Below are 21,951 nucleotides of genomic sequence, written 5' to 3'. Positions count from 1 at the left end.
TCATTCTCGTTTACGCTAATAGCTATGAACTGTCTTCTTTTTCACTCTAGCGTGTAAATGGAGACGAAGTCCGTTGTAACATAAAATATAGATTATAGTATGCTACTGAATTATGAAATGAATGTTATCGGTCAGGGGTTGGGAGAATTGACAAATCTACGAGGTTTACCGTCACAAATCTAGTGCGTTCAGTTACAACGAACGTTTGCCAATCATCGTTCATTTCCGATTCGGTCTTATTGAACGATTGGTTTCGCTATCGATCTACCTCCCGAAAGGGTTCGCTTCGGTTCGCGAAATATAGCGAACATTCGCTGAAACTGAAGCTGGATTGGTCATTGTCGGCTCGGGTATTACTTACATGTACCCCGGGTACTCTTAATTATACTTACATGTACCCCGGGTACGGTTAATATATGTACTTAAACGTACCCGGGAAATTTAACGCTTAATCGGTCGTTGTCGGCTATTTTTTTAAATTAATTATATTTACATTTATGTTAATTTTCTGTAAAATGGCCTTTATGTTATTGAAACTCGTACCCAAAAAGCATGTTGATGCAGTTTTTATAAACAGAAGTTTGTTTAAGATTATCGGCAGCGTTTTAACGACATCGGATTTTGGACTGGAATACAAATCGGGTAAGTCTTATATCGACCGGGTACGATTAAGTATATTTACCGTACCCGGGGTACATTTAAGTATACTTAAGAGTACCCGGGGTACATGTAAGTAGTACCCGATCCGACAATGACCACTCGAGCGTAACTGAACGCACTAGACTTTGGTTTCGCTAGCGAACTACCCCCGAGAGGGTTCGCGTCGGTTCGTGGCGTTCAATAGCAGAACGTTCGCGAACGTTCGCTGTAACTGAATGCACTAGAGTGTCACGCCACAACTAAGTATAATAATATAATATTTATCTAGTAACTCTTCATAAATATTTTAAATGAAAAAAGGCTTTATTTTCATGATAATCAATGAAAGAGACTTACACCTTCAAATATATTTGACCGGAAACTGGGACGCATGTAAATACCGATTTTTCTCAAATACACAAGTTGACTGTTTACTCTACTCGCTTAATTCTTCTTATCGAAAGAAATTGACAAAATATACAAGAAGTGTACCCTATAGTGAAATGGAAATCTATAATTAGCCTTATTTACCAAAACATCTTTAAACAAAATCCGATATGGATCGATCTAGACAATGTTTTGACAGTGGAAAATGTAACATAAGCGCAAACGTAATTCAGCGCAATAACGGCATGTTAGATGACGTCATAAATGAGCGCCATTTCGTTGTGTTACTAGGGGTTGTTTATTCGTCAATTTTGACGTCGTAGTTATGTATATTGCAAAACGAACGTCATTTTTAAAAAATAGACATATTGCAATAATTACAGCATAAATATTGGGAAAATCTGAGGTTGGGCGTTTTTTGGTGGTTAGTGAACCATGTCCTTTAATAAAGATGCCAAAATTCACTTTGAAAATTACAGTCAAAAGTCATAGTACAAAGAATTGAACGTGATTATGTACTTGTACTTACCCGTAACAGTTGTACATTATTGAAGACCGCTTTGCAAATCTCGCAAAGAAATAAAATATTGGGTCCCGTTTGCTGGTTCTCCTTCTCGGACAAAGATTGGGCCTCATCCCCGCCCTGATCATCGCCATCATCATCATGATCAGTCGAGGGCAGTGGCCTGATGGTAACGACAGATGGAGTAGGGGCCGTTACTTTCTCACCTCCTTCTTTTTGGCTCTTCCTTATGACTATTATTTTCGGTTTAACAGCTATTGGGGTTGTCTTCTTATGAAAGAAAAAATCAGTCGTATTGGCATTCAATGGTTTGCCAAAAAATACTGAATAAATATGAGCTGTGCTCTGTCAAAACAGGGTTTAATGCATGTGCTTAATGTTTAGTCCCAGATTAGCCTGTGCATTCCACACAGGTCAATAGGGCTAGAAACTTTCCGCTTTTATGATATTTTCTGTTTTAAGAAAGTATCTTCTAAGTTAAAATCCAGCACTCGATTGTATAAACAGTTAAACCGGCGGTTAACCACATACCGGCGGTTAAAAGTCGGTAACTTGTTGGTTACTGGTCGGTAAGCGTTTGTATAAAAATTGGTTAGTTATACCGATCGGTTAAAACCCAGTTAAAACATACCATGCTTCCCGAGGTGGGTAAGTACAAGTAACCGAGAGGTAACTTACACAAAATGGCCGCGGCGCGCAACATTATAAAAGCTAACCATCGACGACCTTCATAATTTCGACGAGTAAACAGACAATTGCAGCGACTGACACTTTATTTGACTTAATTTACAGGGCAATACGATTTCCAACTTCGAACAACGAATTTAAGGACGCACAGAACGTGTTTTTTATATTCTGTTATGGGTATGCCGTGTGTGATCCGATGCATCAATGGCGCCCATGTTAAAATCATTTCTCCGAGAACAGGGAACGACAAAAGTACAAACAAAAACCCAAACGCCTTCGAACTAGACTAGCATCTTACCTTTAATAATCCTTTAAAATCCATAAATAATCCATTTTATTCAATAATTGACGATTTTGCATCTATGGTCTTTAATAATTATTTTAGCATAGTTAAATAAAGACCCTTATGCCATTCTTTCACTATATTCAAATGAATTTATGAATTCGATAAACTTTCTTCTTCGTCACACTCTACGTCATGTACTCTACACAAATGAGCCAGGACAGTTTATCAAATAATAGCTGTTGGTAAACTCGGTTGCATTTGCAGATTTCTGCATACAAACATATGTTTAAACTTGCACAATGTTTTAGGCATTTTTGTCTATGGTAAATGCCCTTATTCTACAAGAAAATAATTTAATATATAAATACACAAAGAATGGAAAACATTCCAGTACACATCAGATAAATGAGTGGATAATACCCGTGTACAAAATGGGACATTCCGAATTCAAGTGTGGTGCTAATTTTACCTTATACTTGACACATCTCTATGCCTAACGTGAATTAAAATTACTGAATTGAGCGATATTTGTATTGCTTGTTGTACATTCTAAAATGTCAAAAGTATATGCACGGATTATAAACAATGCACATCGCACGAAATGAGGAAAATGTGATAAATTGACAATGCAAATATGTCGATATACAGTACATGTACATGAAAAAAAGTCGCGTTTATAATAAATCGTCAAAAAGACTCGCACTTTTCACAATAGCAATATGCAAGATTTGACTATAGACAGAGTGATTTTTGGATGAAATTTTAAGTTAATTATATACTCAGCGATGTGCTTTGAATGTGTAAAAATCGTTATTTGGCGAAAGATTTTATTTTATTACGCAGTCATGAAAACGGGTGATAAGCTAAATGAGAAAATAGACTAGCATGTAACGACGACCATGTATATGATACATCAATTAAAACAACAAGAAAAGCAGGCGTCTTTGCTAGCACTCTCTCGCCGTTTGAAGCACAAGGGATTCCACTAAATGATGCAAATCCCAACGTCATCATAAATTTTTCCCTTGTCATATGTTTGTAAATACTTTAAATAATTTAATGAACTCATAGTGAAAATGTACACTTTATTTTATTGTGAATTCATTTTTAAATGAATTTGATAAAAAAAAAATACATGTCGCTGTTTATTTTTTGTGTTAACTAAATCGAAGCGTGACACTTCGTGCGAAAATTACGTCATTAGAAAATGCATTGTGGGAATGTTTTAGTTAAATTTACCGGTGGTTAAATTCAACTTTGCGCGGTGAGGTTACTTTGCGGTATATCGTGTTTATACAATCGAGTTACCTTGAAGGTTACTAAACCTGAATAACCGCAAACTTACCAAGGTTTGAAAGTTACCGAGCCGTAACTTTAACCAGCGTTTATACAATCGGGTGCAGTTTAGTTGGAAAGTGTCCTCCCAGATTAGACTGTGCGGACTGCACAGTCTAATCTGGGACAACACTTTACGCACATGCATTAAACGCAACAAGATGGGAATAAAGTTGGTGTCTTACCTCAGGAGTTTCTGGCAAACTGTGTTCAACTTCAGAGTCCTGTTGCATATGGTCAGACATTCCTTCCATCTCGTCTGGGAAGAGACTTGTGTCATCAACTGTATTTCCCATTCCAGGGTTTTCATAAGCTGGAACAAAACATTTTATGATTAAACAATCATCAGTTGTAACCCATAATCATTATTGATATTATGTCAGTATAAAACCATTCAAAGAGTCAAATTATTTTTTTATACGTTAAACAATTAATCAAAATGTGTAAGTAAATGTCTGATACATATGACATTTTCAATAAATACACTTTTGCAGAAATATTGCATTTTACCTGCAAATTAAAATTGACATTTATGCTTTCCATTGAATAAATTGTCTTATTTATTAAAATTTTTCATTTTTCTCTTTTCAGTAAAACTCACAGTTCATAAGTATTAGGCTGTACACAATCCAAAGTAGAATTTCTTACAGTGCCTTAATAATTTATGACAACTCTTAATGAAAGCTATATAAGAATTAATAAATTGACAGAACCTGGGTGGGAAATAGTGGGCAAAATGTTAGATTCTATGAGTCGCTTTCTGAGAAAACTGGACTTAATTCATGTGCGTAAAGTGTCATCCCAGATTAGCCTGTGCAATCTGCACAGGCTAATCAGGGACGACACTTTCCGCATAAATTGGATTTTTTGCTAAGAAGAGACTTCATTTAAAAGAAAAATGTCATAAAAGTGGAAAAAGTCGTCCCTCATTCGCCTGTGCAGACTGCACAGGCTAATCTGGGACGACACTTTACTCACATACATTATGCCCAGTTTTCTAAGAACAGGACTCCTATGATGCCATTCAGTTCATACCCTGACAGAAGTTGGTGAAGTCCTTGACCAGCCCTGGCCTCAACAAGCAAAACTGGTCTCCCTTCATTGATCCAGTGTGCTGACACACTTTGTCGGCCGGGTTCAGAGACAGAAACATGCACTCCTCTCCGAGCTCTGACAACTGTTCGCACTGAAATATATCAGACCAGATATACTGACAACTGCTCACACTGAAATATATCAGACCAGATACTGACAACTGCTCACACTGAAATATATCAGACCAGGTACTGACAACTGCTCACACTGAAATATATCAGACCAGGTATTGACAACTGCTCACACTGAAATATATCAGAACAGGTACTGACAACTGCTCACACTGAAATATATCAGACCAGGTATTGACAACTGCTCACACTGAAATATATCAGAACAGGTACTGACAACTGCTCACACTGAAATATATCAGACCAGATACTGACAACTGCTCACACTGAAATATATCAGAACAGGTACTGACAACTGCTCACACTGAAATATATCAGACCAGGTATTGACAACTGCTCACACTGAAATATATCAGACCAGATACTGACAACTGCTCACACTGAAATATATCAGACCAGATACTGACAACTGCTCACACTGAAATATATCAGACCAGGTATTGACAACTGCTCACACTGAAATATATCAGAACAGGTACTGACTGCAACAACTGAACACAAAAACAAGCATAAATTTAGGACTTTTGTGCCGTTCCCCAAATTAGCAAAAGGCCACAAATTAACCCATTAGGCTACAAAAATTGTATTTGGCTAAATTTTGTTTTCACATATAAAGCCAAAATGAAATGGTTTTCATATATAAAGCCAAAATGAAATGACATGTTCAAAGCAAGACAATTTTTGTCTATAGAAAGTTTTGAGGAAAGATAACAGTGAAATTAAAATTGTAGATTTATAGTTACTTTATGAGTTATGCTGCATCAGCCTGAAACTACAAGGTTAGCAAGACAAATTTCACCCTTTCCGACTTATAAGCTAAGTCAAAATGGCTATGTGCAAACAGCATAAAACCAGATCAGGTTTTCTGCTGTTTGCTGCTCATCAGTATCTAATAGTTGGAACTGAAACCTTTAAAACTTGGATCTTGTAAGAAAGGTCTTTAACTAAATTTAACTTTTAAGGTCTTTAACTAAATTAAACTTTCGAACTGACTACAAATGCGTCAAAATACGTATTTAAGTGATTAAGGGTTAAACCGTAAATATCAGATCGATAAATGATATTAGTACAATGTAACTTAAATTCTAACATGTTGTGGCAAATTTTGTTTGAATTCAAATTAAACTATAACCAATACTAGTGTACAGGATTAGAACTTACTTTACAGATTGTTTATCATGTAACAACAGCACAAACTACATTTTCTGATCCCCATTGCGCAAATATTGTGCACTAACAGCAAGCTGTTTGTAAATTGCACTTACAGCAAAGTGTTTTTGAATGTAAACCTTAAAATAACAACTGAGACGTTTCCTGAGACTACAGTTTTGCTGCTAAAATATGTTCATTTTGAATCAAGAGAGCTAACACACTTACTTACATGTCAAACCTGGTTGTCCCCCTTAAGACTGATGTCACAACATCATGGATATAATTCAGATACAAGACTTTGGACATTAACATGAGTCTAACATTTGTGTGTTATGTTTCTTTTTAATGATCCTGGTTCCAATTGTTGATTCATAGCTTATGTTTATATTACTGCATAATAAAAACTGCCTATGGGACAGTGCTGTACAGTCTAAATCTAACAAGTGACAAGCACTTTGATATAATATGCACACCGAATGGTCTGAAATCGCAAGTTAAAAATAAGCCTTTATAATACCCCTGTAGAGTCACAGTGGTCTTTTAAAAAATACAAATGCAACTGGAAGTGTTTCTAAGCACAAAACAAGTGCAACATTTTTTCATTTTGCCTGGGTGTGTCCAAGCAATACATGTACTCCAAGTGCCACGGAACAGCTGCCCTAAAACAGCCTGGAGAAAAACCTGGCGTTTTATGTTAAATTAAGATTTGAAATTGTTGACCTTGAAAATTAATACTGTTTTTATTGCTTTGCTGGATTTTAAAATAACTTAAAAGAATGATTAGGAAAGGTAATTTGCCAAATAAATGTCAAAGTTATACAACAATATCACTGATAAATAAGAACAATGTCTTCAAATCATTACAAATCAAATACCATACATAATCTTTAAAGATAAAATCTACCTAATGTTTTAGGTATATTTTCAATGAATTAAACTGACCATTGCTGCGATCTGGGTCCGCAAATTTTCTCGTAATTTTGCAGTGTGATCTTGAGTGTTGTCCTCCTCCATACTTAAACTGTCATTGTCAAAGTCATTTCCTGTACCCACATGGCGCAGCTCCTCTTCAAATGGGCCAGCCTCGTTTTCACAATTCTAATATAAGTAAATATGAGCCTTGTTTTGAGAAAACATGGCTTAATGCATGTGTGTTAAGTGTCATCCCAGATTAGCCTGTGCAGTCCCCACAGGCTAATCAGGGACGCCACTTTACGCTTTTATCACATTTTTCATTTAAATGAAGTCTCTTCTTAGCAAAAATCCAATTTAGACAGAAAGTGTCGTCCCTGATTAGCCTGTGCAGACTGCACAGGCTAATCTGAGACGACACTTTACCCACAAGCATTAAACCCAGCTTTCTCAGAACGTGACTCATATAATAATACATTGAAAATACAGCAAAGTGCAATACATTTCAGCACAACTTTTGCAAAAATGTTGAGTTAATGGGAACCGATTTTTGTTGATATATTTTAACTTTTTTATGTATTTTGGAACAGATTATTATACCAACTAATGACAGAAAACATTTCCTAAATAATTAGACAAGAGGGCCATGATGGCCCTGAATCGCTCACCTGACTAACCAAATACAATCCCAACCCAGATTTCATCAAGATAAACATTCCTGTGACCTCTATTGTCTACACAAGGTTTTTCTATTATTTGACCTAGTTTTTGACCCCAGGTGACCCAAATACAATCCCAACCCAGATTTCATCAAGATAAACATTCTGACCAAATTTCATAAAGATTGGATGAAAACACAAACAAAATGTTGACGGACACAGGCACACACATTCTGATCAAATTTGATAAAGATTGGATGAAAACTGTGACCGCTATTGTCTACACAAGGTTTTTCTATTATTTGACCATGTGACCTAGTTTTTGACCTCAGATAAACCAAATACAATCCCAACCCAAATTTCATCAAGATAAACATTCTGACCAAATTTCATAAAGATTGGATGAAAACTGCGACTTCTATTGTCTATACAAGGTTTTTCTATTATTTCTCCTAGTGACCTAGTTTTTGACCTAGTGACCTAGTTTTTGACCCTAGATGACCCAAATACAATCCCAACCCAGATTTCATCAAGATAAACATTCTGACCAAATTTCATAAAGATTGGATAAAAACAGTGACCTCTACTATCTACACAAACAAATTGTTGACGGTTTTTCAATTATTTGACCTAGTGACCTAGTTTATTACCTCAGATGACCCAAATACAATCCCAACCCAGATTTCATCAAGATAAACATTCTGACAAAATTTCATCAAAATTGGATGAAAACTGTGACCTCTATTGTCTACACAAGGTTTTTCTAATATTTGACCTAGTTTTTGACCTAGTGACCTAGTTTTTGACCCCAGATGACCCAAATACAATCCCAACCCAGATTTTATCAAGATAAAATATTAAAAGGTCGCTGTGGTGTAGTGGATATGGTGTCCGCCTAGCGACCGGGAGGTCACGGGTTCGATCCCCGCCGTGGGAGCGTTCTTTAGATCTCCCCCAAAGACACCAAGTACTGGTTCTAGGGCCAGGAAACGGACTCAAGAGCATTTATATAAGCTTGGGGCTTTCGATGCAATCGAGCTTAAATAAATAGGTTTAAACTAAACTAAACATTCTGACCGAATTTCATAACGATTGGATGAAAACTGTGACCTCTACTGTCTACACAAGGTTTTTTCTACTATTTGACCTAGTGTTTGACCTAGTGACCTAGTTTTTGACCCGAGATGACACAAATACAATCCCAACCCAGATTTCATCAAGATAAACATTCTGACCAAGTTTTTTTTAATTATTTGACCAAGTTTTTGACCTAGTGACCTGGTTTTTGACCCCAGATGACCCAAATACAATCCAAACCCAGCTTTCATCAAGATAGACATTCTGATCAAATTTCATAAAGATTGGATGAAAACTGCGACCTCTATTGTCTATACAAGGTTTTTCTATTATTTCACCTAGTGACCTAGTTTTTGACCCCAGATGACCCAAATACAATCCAAACCCAGATTTCATCAAGATAAACATTCTGACCAAATTTCATAAAGATTGGATGAAAACTGTGACCTCTACTGTCTACACAAACAAAATGTTGACGGACACACGCACACACATATGGACGCCGGACATCACACGGTCACATAAGCTCACCATGTCACTTCAGGATAGGTGAGCTAAAAACACAAACAAAATTAACCCAATATGACCATGAGCGAAAAAGATCAAACAAGATGGCCATAGCCTGAACTGTTCTGGGGAGATTTGTGATATTTCCCCGACCATTTTGCTTTTTATGAATTATTACAGATACATGTACACAATGTAACATTTTCAAATCCACAAGAAAATGACTGGTAAGGGTACTAGTGTTTTTGCAACATATGCAACATTGTTGATGTCTGCTATCAGCATATGCACATGTATCATCAATACAGCATGAATTAGAAACTTTGAAAGCATTCAGAGAGTCCTAAATGTTGTTATTTTCAGCCAAAATTGTAAGTACAGCTATTCTCTAACAAGCATCACGTAATAGAGAGAAAAGTGGAGTAAGTTCGGTTAATATAATTCTCATTTATAACCTTTAAATCGCGGATAACTTATTAATGAAATCGTGTTAGAATCGAAATAATCCACGGGTAACCGTTGATTATATTGCGGTTATAACCAACGGTATGTCGTTCCGATGTTTGCTATCAAACCACTCGGGCTACGCCCTCGTGTTTTTTTTAATTCCTACGCATCAGAACTCCATACTGTTGGTTATTACCGCAATAACCAACAGTTACCCGTGGATTATTTCTTAAACAGGGCTTTCCTTTGACCCGAGCTCCCGGGTTTTGACGCTTGAAAATTATTGAAGACCCCTTTTTGACTCTTGAGAAAATTACGTCATGCGTCACATTTGACCCGGGGGAATATACCGATTTGCGTAAACGAGATCAAAAGTTGTTAAGACTAAGCGATAATTGGCTCGGGGCGGAGTATCTCATTTAGTACACGCTTATCGTTAACGCCCGTTTCCAATCATCGAAGCACAAGTCCACCCAGTAGGCGGAGTTTGGTTAATTAAGAAATCTAGTATTGACCAATTAAAACACTGCTGGTTCGATGACGCGTGTATTAACTTTCCATTATTTATCATAGCGTTTGTTATCAGCTGTTTGCGGAAAAGACGTGTATTAAACCCCCCTAGTTGCAATAATCCAACTCCCAGCTATTGACCCTCTGAGCTGTACGTATGTACTCATAAAAGCTCAGAGCATTTAAGAAGAACTATAAACCCACCAAAACAGAATGGACTCATCCGCATCAGTTTTAATAATATTCAATATAAAATAATAACATCCATATCCACATAACACCGTAAAGCATATTTTGAGATATTTCCAGAGTATAGCAGAATGTATTTCCAAAGCTGAATGCACCCATCACTGTTTCACTTCATGATTGCTCAGTTCAAAGACGCGCGAAAGTTATGCTGGCATATGTACTGTCTACAACGTCAAATTACACGTTTTGCATCAAAGTTGCTAAAAATAACTATAGAACCGATACAACTGGCCTTGTGGCAAAGTGACAATTTTTGCATGAGCTAATTGATTACAAAATACATGTAGGCGTAATAATTGACCCTTTGAGAAGGCATAGAAAACGGCGTGTTTATCGCACGTCTTCCGTGAAGATGGCACATGAAATAATTTATGGGCGTCGGAATTTTTTATGGGATTAAATACGGAGGCACCTTTATCGGCGAGTAGAAATAATTTCCTTTTATAGTTTACCGATTTATATAGGCTATTGTGTTTAGGTACCACCCGTATGTTGTTGTTTTTTTTTGTGATAGCCAGCGGAAATGTTTTTTTTTCACATTTTGTATTTCATTCTTAATTTAATAGCCACGCGAAACGGTCAAACAAAGTTATTGGATAAAGTGTAATTGTGAAAAGTGTAATTGTGCTAATGCATTCGGAAAATGTCGCAGAGAAACCTTTTCGAATTCGGAATCGGTAGTAACTCTGAAAGTGTGTGTAAGACGCCAACGACAAAGCGTACTTTAGATCTAAATGACAGTGCTCCTAACACCCCCAAACGTGCGAAAGAAGAACATATGACATATTACTCTGCTGTATACATGAAGTTAATGTTGTATTAGAATACATGTTTTGTATTTATTAATCATTGAAATATTGTGTTTAAATGCATAGTGTTGTAGTGCCAGTAAAATGTAAGAAATAAATGTTAACATACATGTATCTTTTTATTTGTTGCTTTTTTAACCAGGTTTTCCGAAGGAAAAAAATGGTTATTTGATTGGCGAATGCGGGCGGGCGGAACAAGCTTGTCCGGGCCATAACTTTGTCGTTCATTGTGAAATTTTAAAATCATTTGGCACATTTGTTATCCATCATTAGACGGTGTGTCGCGCGAAAAAATTACGTCAATATCTCTAAGGTCAAGGTCACACTTTGAGTTCAAAGGTAAAAAATGGCCATAAATGAGCTTGTCTGGGCTATAACTATGTCATTCATTATGAGATTTTAAAATCATTTGGCACATTTGTTAACCATCATTAGACGGTGTGTCGCGCGAAAAAAATACAGGCTTTTTCCGCCCTATGCCACGGGTCCGAAATTCGGCCCCATTCCCAATGCAAATCTGGTTGTTTTTTTCCCAATTGAAAAAAAAATTCCCAATTCAAAAAAAAAAAAAAAAAAAAAAAAAAATTTTTTTTTTTTTTTTTTTTTTACCTTAAAATATATGTTGACCTTATCCGGTGTAGAAAATAGAAAGTGTTGCATATTAAAATTATCTGTTGCCTTGAATTTGTTTTAAAAACTGTAAAATATATTAATGATTATTTAATTAAGACTTTCCTTATTTTCCTCAAAATCCGGCGCTTCGCACGATTTTTTCACCTAAAAAAAGGCCAGGCCTTTTCCCCAAATTCAGATTAAAAAACCTGCACTTATCTCACATGTTCATAATACTTTGTAAAATTTCAATAATAAGTTATCAAAATAGTCGTTATTTACCAGTTAACGGCTTCTTTGAAATATAAGAAACACTATTTACATGCGATTATTTTTCCCAATTGAGCCAATTTTGCGAATATTTTTTTTCCCAAAATGGGGGTTTTCACGACGCGAAATTCCCAAAATTCCAGTGTGGCGTATTCCCAAAATGGAGCGGAAAAAGCCGGAAATACGTCAATATCTTCAAGGTCAAGGTCACACTTTGAGTTCAAAGGTAAAAAATGGCCATAAATGAGCTTGTCTGGGCTATAACTATGTCATTCATTATGAGATTTTAAAATCATTTGGCACATTTGTTCACCATCATGGGACGGTGTGTCGCACGAAAGAATCACGTCAATATCTCCAATGTAAAGGTCGCCACGACTAAAAATAGATTTATTTTAAAACAAACTTAAAAAGGGGGTTAATTTTGTTTGTTCATTTCAAAAGTTCAGTTTGAGTTGTCTCCCTTTATCAGATTTTTTTTCACAATGAAAACCTGGTTTTGTGACAATTTTGTCCCTTGTATATATTATATCTCAGTAATTTGCTTAAATTGCAATAAAACATTGACTCTCCTGTGTTATTATTAGGACTCTCAGAAGTTTGATTTTGACTCTTGAAAATATGGTCCCAAGAGTCCTTGACTCTTGAGATTTGAGGTCTAAGGAAAGCCCTGTAAAATATGCCATGAAATCTCAGCTCTAGCAATAGAAAAAATATTTATTGCCTGAATGGCCATGACATAATTCATTCCAATAAGCACATTTGTTGAATTGATATCCACGCCAAATAAACTATCTTAAACTATCAGCGGACAAAATGCTGAATGTTTAAAACGCACTTAGTGACCCCGTGACCTAGTTTTTGACCCGGCAAGGCCCATGTTCGAACTTGGCATAGACATCATCTAGATACAACTTCTGACAAAGTTTGGTGAAGCTCTGATGAAAACTACTTGAATTAGAGAGCGGACAACATGCTGAATGTTTAATACGCACTAAGTGACCCCATGACCTAGTTTTTTACCCGGCAAGGCCCATGTTCTAACTTGGCCTAGACATCATCTAAATACAATTTCTGACCAAGTTTGGTGAAGATCTGATGAAAATTACTTGAATTAGAGAGCGGACTCAGACCGACCGAAAGACAAGCTCACTCCTATATACATGTACCCCCTAAACTTTGTTTAGTGGTGGTATAATAACCCTTAGAAGATAAGAAAGTGCAGGGTTACATCTCTTGTGCATGGCATCCCATCGATTTCTACAAGCCCATGAAATTTCATGTTTAAATGTTGTATATAATAATATGAGATATAGCCCTGAAAAGTTCCATCATACAAAAACAACAGGGCAATAACTCTTATGTAAGAAAGTGATGGATTATGGTTCTTGTCCATGGCACTCCTCATGATTGATATCTATACACCTATGAAGTTTTATGTTGATATCTTATATAGTTTCTGAGATATAGCCCTAAAAAGTTTAGTGACATAGGGACTGACCGTCAAGCCCAATAGGTTATTCTACATCCCTCCCCCTGTAGCTGGGAAAAATAGAAAATTCCAAAATAAACCAACAAATAATAAATCGACCCATTTAAGAGGTAAATGTTTACAGAGACACCCCATGTTTTATTTCCCTTATTATCCGACATTCATAACTTAATCCAGTTTTGGTTAAGATTCGTAGCAACTTTATTGTACATTATGTTTACACTTAGCATGGAGGTGCATAAAATAATGGTCTATGTCACAAATCAATAATGACTTATCTCAACTGCTGCAGCCCTGTAGATACAGTGTAAATGACTTAATTTTAATTCATTGAAAAATCAGAGACCTAAACAGTATTGATTCTTTAAATACTTGCGAAATGTTTATTTGGGACCTAATTTTGTTAAATTAAAATAAACAATAAAGCCAGGAAATGCTGTTTGGAGTCCACATTTAACAACGTGTGTTTAAAACATTCAGTATCTATGTTGAATTATGTTTTTTATACCAATTTATAACATATGGATATAGTACATGATGAAACAAGAGATGTGTTTGTCAGAAACACAATGCCCGCTTCTGCGCCGCTTTGAAGCCATATATCTGATCTTTGACCTTGAAGGATGACCTTGACCTTTCACCACTCAAAATGTGCAGCTCCATGAGATACACATGCATGCCAAATATCAAGTTGCTGAAGCGACAAAGAAGTTATTAGCATTTTTCGAAACCTAAACGCGAAACCTAAATGCAAGTGTGACGGAAGGACAGATGGTCACATCACTATATGCCCTCCTTCGGAGGCATAAAAAGGTAGGTATATAAGGTGTTTTTAGTTAATCAAACTATGCTTATCTGGTGTCTTTCTGTCATGATAATGCCTCTGTAAAATACAAATAAGGAGAGCTGTCAGAGGACAGCGCGCTCGACTATTCGAGTGCTTGACAGTATAATGTAAGCCATCATGGGGAAGTTGTTCATATTCAATAATTTATTTGACAATCTTTCAAAATTAAAACAAGGAAAGAATTTTTTTTTTTTTTTTTTGGGGGGGGGGGGGGTATAATGTGGGGTGGGGTAATTTATAAGATGATGTTTAAAAAAAACAAGATGTGTTTGTGAAACACAATGTCCCCCTATATGATGTTTGACCTTGAAGGATGACCTTGACCTTGTAAAGGATGACCTTGACCTTTCACCACTCAAAATGTGCAGCTCCATGAGATACACATGCATGACAAATATCAAGTTGCTATCTTCAACATTGAAAACGTATTCATAAAATAAGCGATTTGGGCCACATATATATGACCTCTGACCTTGAAGGATGACCTTGACCTTTCACCACTCAAAATGTGCAGCTCCATCAGATGCACATGCATGCCTAATATGAAGTTGCTATCTTCAATATTGCAAAAGAATTTATAAAATAAGCGATTTGGGCCACATATATTTGACCTATGACCTTGAAGGATGACCTTGACCTTGACCTTTCACCACTCAAAATATGCAGCTCCATGAGATACACATGCATGCCAAATATCAAGTTGCTATCTTTAATATTGCAAAAGTATTCATAAAATGAGCTATTTTGCCACATATATTTGACCTCTGACCTTGAACGATGACCTTGACCTTTCACCACTCAAAATGTGCAGCCTCATGAGATACACATGCATGCCAAATATGAAGTTGCTATCTTCAATATAGCAAAAGTTATTGCAAAATGTTAAAGTTGGCGCAAACAGACCAACAGACAGACCAACAGACAGGGCAAAAACAACATGTCCCCCACTACTATAGTGGGAGACATAAAAAATTGGGGGGTGGGTGAGGTTGGGGGGTGGGGGGTGGGGAAGGGATTCTGGTATGGGTGTGGGGTATTGTTTGGGTGGAATCCATTGTGGTATTCAGGTAAGTGTTGTTTTGTCAAAGTAATAATAGAATGTGATCATAAATAGAGAAGTTATGGCAATTTAAGCAAAATGTTCAATTATCTAAGCTACGTTAGCGTTACCGATCGCCGAAATCGCCATTGGCGATTACAATTCTTAGCTGGCGATTAAAAATAAGATTTTTATGAAATTGGCGATTGGAAAAAAATAGACCCTATGCTTTACAAATGCACAGTCTAAATGCCTGTTTTCAGGCCATAAAAATCGCCAGAAACATCGCTAAGATTACACAGATAACACCCCTACCGGAAAGGCCCCAGGGGATAATGACAACCGCCTAGGTCGATAATCCACATGGCTAATGTCATAATTGGTCACGCTTTACACTGCGACCAGACTTTTTGAACATTTGGGTTACTTGGGGATTTACGTGATGACTGAATCTCTAAAGCGTGCTGTAGATGTTATGATTCAACGTTATCGAATCGACCAGTACGGAATTGTCATTTAATCAGATGGGCGGAGTTATGGCATTGACATTGCCACTATAAACTAATTTCCCAAGACACAACGATTTTGATAGGCTAAAAAAGTAGATAAGAGTTACTTCCCTTTACGGTGGCTATGCGACTTGAAAGACCAATTACAAAGTGGGTTGCAGATTCTAGGGAAAAATGGATGCTGCAAGCGAAAATGTATAAGTCGAAGCTACAGAAATTAACACAATTCTTTAGAAAAGAAAGCGGACAGAATAATGTAAACTCAGGAAATGACCAAATGTTAGGTTCGCGATCGGAGGGCATCTAAAAAAGTGCAGACATGAATGCAGAATCGGAAACGTCCATACCTGTCAAGTCTCACGGTTTCGTCGGGAGTCTCACGGTTTTATGACATGCTATGACCGTCTCATGCTGACTTAGTAATTTCCTGCGCATTTCTTCAAAAACAAAAAAAAAATGAACAAAAGTAATGTTTGGATTTCATAAAATGTCGTATAATTACTACCGAGACGGGCGGGCTGTTTTAGTGGTTTCAAACCTAAATATCACATGTACCGAAATGTTTAACGGTGTTAATGTATAATTATCACTACGCCACCGGTGTCTTTTTAAACAAATAAATTGGCTGCAAAGTGTCAGTAAGTGGCTCACCAGCAAAGAAAAATTTTCAAGCAAAAAAGGGCAAATTTCAGAAACAAAGGTCTTAATTTTGCTCAGGAAATGACCCCAAAACGCACCACAGACAATCTAGGATCAAAACATTTTCGGGGGGGGGGGGTCTAAGTGTAAAAGGGGCCATACTCAGGCATGGCGAAATTAGAAAAAATCTGCCGGTCATCCGGACAGGCATTTCAGAAAATGTGCCGGTCCGGAGAAAATTTTGCCGGACCGTAAAGCAACAACAACTTAACTAGAAAATTCAAAAATGGCAGCGATCACATCTTGATCTCTTTATTCAACCGGCCGTTAAATTGATTTTAATCGCTTAGAGGTTACACTGGCAGCTAATTGGTGTTAATCGGTTGTGTAATGTCAATCATGTTGTGAAAAATTCGCGTGTCAGTTTTTATTACATGTATTCCCTATTAGAACGGTTCGGTGCGATAATTTCAATAACGTATGTGCAAGCCGAATAATTATCAAATTAAAGTTATTCGAAACGATTTAAACATTCTTACTTTAATATGATTGCAGTTTGGAGCGGCTGTTAAAATATACTGCGCACAGTACAAAACACGTTACCTGACATTTAATGATTAAGGCATTTCATTTTTCAGAACGTTTACTAGTAATTAATTAAATAAAAAAGACGATTTATTTACATGCTAACGCAGTGTAATTGTTAACAGAGATTCATTTTCATTTTTGACCAGTATAAGAAAGTCCCCGGGAAGCACGTTTTTTTACATGGCAGTGCATATGATGCAATAAAAACATTTCTTTGTACATGTATCGTATTGCATTCAATCTAAATTTAAATTCGCTCGTCCAATGAAAGCTCTGCCCCATAATGCACTGTACTCTTAACACTTATGAAAAATGGCGTATGCATATGGTTGTGTTGATCACGATACCATATTTTATTGTCCTTATCCTACTCGAAAAATATGTAAAAGCTATCAAGATCTTTTTTGTTAGAACGCAGTTGGCGATTTTCCAAACGAGTTTAAAGAAGGTGTTGTGTAACAAGTTGGATTTGCTAATTGTACGTAACAAACATCAAAACAACGAGCGATTTCATTTTCATGATGTAGTAAGCGATTTGCTCTTCGAATTTTCAACTTGAAAAAAAAAAAGACTTGTTTGCAATCATTTCACATTTTGCCGGTCACCAGGACCGACATTCTTGTTAAACCTGCCGGACCAAATTGAAATCTGCCGGTCAGGACCGGCGGACCGGCAATTTCGCCAAGCCTGCATACTTATGTCAAAATGCTTGATACAGTGGTGTGCTCTTGTTTATAGGTTGGGGTCATGTTGGTAAACAAGTATGCAACATATAAAAGCAACATGTCAAAGGATATAGGAAATATTTGGGGCAGTACGCAAACTGTAACATAGATTTATCAATAATATGCATATTCTAAGTATAAAAGGGGCAATAATTATGACACAATGCTTGATAGAGTTGTCTGCTCTTGTTTATAGGTTGGGGTGATGTTGGTTAACAAGTATGCAAAATATAAAAGCAATATGTCAAGGGACAATGAAAATAAATGGGGCAGTACGAAAACCTTAACATTAGCTGCATATTCTAAGTGGAAAAGGGGCCATAATTATGACAAAATGCTTGATAGTTGTCTGCTCTTGTTTATAGGTTGGGGTCATGTTGGTAAACAAGTATGCAAAATATGAAAGCAATATGTCAAGGGACAAAGAAAATATTTGGGGTAGTACGAAAACTTTAACATTTGCACGCAGATGCCGACGCTGGGGTGAGTAAGATAGCTCTACTATATATATTACATATATAATAGTCGAGCTAAAAATTGCTATGAAGACGAAAAAGTTAGTTTTGCAGACTGCTTCATTATGGGACCTTTACAAATTGTAAGGGAATTTACCTCTTCACTGGTGCCAACAAGAAGACTAGGCACATCCATTGACTCCGCAGGCATGTCCGCTGACTGCAGCATGGTCTGAAACTCCATTGGCAGGCCCGCCCCACTGCTCACAACATGCAGGGAGCAGCTTGCAGACAAGCCACCTATGTCGCCTACAAGGCGCCCGTCTCCCATGGCTAGAGGTTATGAACAATAAGAAACAAAAGCGTTTTAAACTGCAACCAGTAGCCAATTTACCCCAAATTTCATGACTTGGGGGACCTGCAACAACAAGGAGACTCATTTAGAACCAGGAACTTGAGGAAATGGTTCATTGACCCTGCCATTTTAAGCAAATTATTTAATTTCACTTTGAGAAGCTTTAATGAAAATAAACTTGGACTTGCTTCATACTTTTAGAAAATACATGTATTGGGCAACTTGAACACTGAATTAAAAAACTCAGCCGGTTAAACAAGGATATCTGTGAAATTAATGCCATTAGTAATGGCGTTAGTAATGCTCAATTGGTCATTGTTGGCTCGGGTACTACTAACATCTACCCCTGGCACTCTTAAGTATACTAACATGTACCTCGGGTATGGTAAATATACTAAAACCTACCCGCGAAATTGTGCACTAAATCCAGGGCTCGAATTTAAATTTTTTTCGACTTGCAAAACATTGTGAGAAGCTTTAATACCAAATCGCAGAATCAAAAACATTCTCGCAAGTTTTGCTGGAAACATTACTTAATTTCCTTTGTTTTCTAACTCAACGGTTAACTTTGCTTATCTTTCGTATTGTTATTTCCGTCTGTGAGCAAAAAGAAACTAGTTATTTTTCGCTTTGACACCATGTCTGTTTAAGTTCAATGAACAAGTGTGAATAAGTCGACTGTTTCACGTTCTTTGTACCAATACCATCCGCGTATCTGTACTATAAGTATACCAGTCTAAATACAAGGTGCGCGCTTCCGCATACGGGTATTGGGACGTTCTATAAATTGACCTACTGTTTAGCGTTCATGACGTTGAGTGCATTTAGCAATATTACTCGTTTTATTTTCACTATTTCTTTTCTCGCAAAAAATACTAGTGGCTTAAAACTTAACTCGCAATCGGTATTTTTCACTTGCATTTTGCGAGTGTGCCAGTGTTAATTTCGAGCCCTGTAAATCGCTTATAATATTTATGTCAATTTTCTGTAAGATGGCCTCTATATTATCCAGACTCATACTCAAAAAGCATGTTGATGCAGCTTCTTTAAAAGAAATGTTTGTTAAAGATAATTGGTAGGGAGTACGTTTTACGACATTGGATTTTGTGTGGCTATTATGAATACAACTCGGGTACAGTCTAATATCGACGGGGTACAATAAAGTATATTTTCCGCACCCGGGGTACATGTAAGTATACTTATGACTAACTGGGGTACATGTAAGTAGTACCCGAGCCGACAATGACCAATCGAGCAATAGTAATGGACACCCCCAAAACCCACATACTGAATTTTGATCGGAATTTTTTGGAATGGTTAGACCTGAACAGAGTGAAAGGTGATGCCCCTATCATTAGCAAAATGTTAACAATTTACATTGGCAGACTAAATTTAAGTATAAAATATAATGACAGGATACACATCATCTGCACTTACCAATTGTACAGCTGTAAAACCCAAAATGCCATTATTTATCAATTTTGTAACACAGTAAAAATAATGTTTGAATTTAGAGATCTATGTCATCTGTTTGAAAATCAATAAAGATAGCTTAAAACGAATGCCGTTGCAAAATAAATTATTCACATAGCTGTATCTCATAATTTGATACAGCATTCACTTCTAGTTACCTCCCCTGGGTCAATGTAGAATAGAACGCGTCACGCCATTTTTTCATAGAATTTACAGATAGACTGGTTCAAAATTTAATGGATAAAGATGTCTGCCGAACCGCTTATCCAGTCTTATTAGAGTAAAAATTATAGCTTTTCACGAAGACAGCATACCTTATTGTTAAATTGCTCTTAAAACGAAGTTTTAAAGTTCGTTTGAATATATACGGATCGTCAAGTCCAGAGTGTCAAGGCTACGTGAAAATGAGGCTTTGACTAGACCCATCAAAGACATGAAATAAACCAAATGAACTTTGCTGATCAGATTGTCGCTGCTTTTCTGCGAGTGACTTCTGACAAACATACACACACACACGCTTAAAATCATTGCTCAATTCATGTTCATTTGAGTCCCTTACACAACTCAATATTAAATAATGTAAACACTGATGAAACTGAATGTAGCACTACAGTAAAAGTAAATATAAACTACATATTAATACTAATTGTATCGATTGATTGATTGATTTTATTTGGTAAACATTTGAACATTACATAGTTACTACATAATGCAGACAATATAAAATATATTATCACAGCAATATACATAGCAAACCATGGAATGCACACACAATACCAAAGATAACACAAAAAAGAGAAAAATGATTTTCACTTATTTCCATTGTGGTCCTTGTTATTGGTGGCAGTAACCATGAAACAGTCATGTATTAGATTTTAATAATGTATATGTATCAAATATGTACTGTTTAATAAAGTATATTACTGATTAAGAATGAATAAATATAATCACATGTTCATTATTATCACAGAAGTTGCATAAGAAAGTTACACACTGCATAGGTAGTTAATAAACACACTTTGTAGCATACTATAAGTTAAAGAATAATTATGAGATCCTTGCATCTTATTGATCATAAGACTTAAAAATGTATCACAGTATTTTAACAGAACATAAAATTCATAATAAAAATTATACTATAAAAAGCTATAAAGACTCTAAAAACTGTTTCTTGATGGCACCCTTGAAATTGTTAGGTTTAGGTACATCCCTGATGTTTTGAGGAAGATTGTTCCATAAACAGATACCATTATATGTAAATGTTTTAGAACCAAAACTTCCTACTCTTGGTTTGGAAAAACGACCAGAGTCTTCAAATGTAAAATTTTCAGCAAAATGATCAGATTCTGGCTGAGCTACCATATTAGACCTAGTACAACGATTATGTACGCCAGACACTGGCTTAAAATTCTCACCCATATACTCTGGTGCAAGGCCATTTTTAATCTTATGTACATGACAAAGTATGATCTGTTCTACTCTTTTTGAAACAGGCAGCCAACCTAAATGTGAAAACTGTTCTTGACCAACATGTGATCTGTT

At 36.4% G+C, this 21,951-nt stretch overlaps 1 protein-coding gene across 3 annotated transcripts in view; it reads right to left on the bottom strand.

Annotated features, from left to right (window-relative positions):
* The window catches only part of LOC127872176 (zinc finger protein 420-like), a 47,305-nt gene extending 26,479 nt beyond the window's left edge, over positions 1 to 20,826 (bottom strand). The window contains exons 1-6 of one of the 3 annotated variants that reach the window (XM_052415517.1): positions 20,724 to 20,826; positions 18,739 to 18,914; positions 7,178 to 7,333; positions 4,893 to 5,043; positions 4,043 to 4,170; positions 1,556 to 1,819 (exon numbers count right to left, since the gene is read on the bottom strand). In XM_052415517.1, coding sequence (XP_052271477.1) covers positions 1,556 to 1,819; positions 4,043 to 4,170; positions 4,893 to 5,043; positions 7,178 to 7,333; positions 18,739 to 18,912 — 873 coding nt within the window. In that variant the 5' untranslated portion in view covers positions 18,913 to 18,914; positions 20,724 to 20,826. The other 2 variants (XM_052415512.1, XM_052415523.1) reach the window with 2 other exon arrangements.
* Between the last annotated feature and the right edge of the window lie 1,125 nt (positions 20,827 to 21,951).

Source organism: Dreissena polymorpha, chromosome 1 (genome assembly GCF_020536995.1).
Source record: "Dreissena polymorpha isolate Duluth1 chromosome 1, UMN_Dpol_1.0, whole genome shotgun sequence".
NCBI lineage: Eukaryota > Metazoa > Mollusca > Bivalvia > Myida > Dreissenidae > Dreissena > Dreissena polymorpha.
Note: the sequence above shows the minus strand (reverse complement) of the source record. Positions and strands in the feature narration are given on the sequence as shown.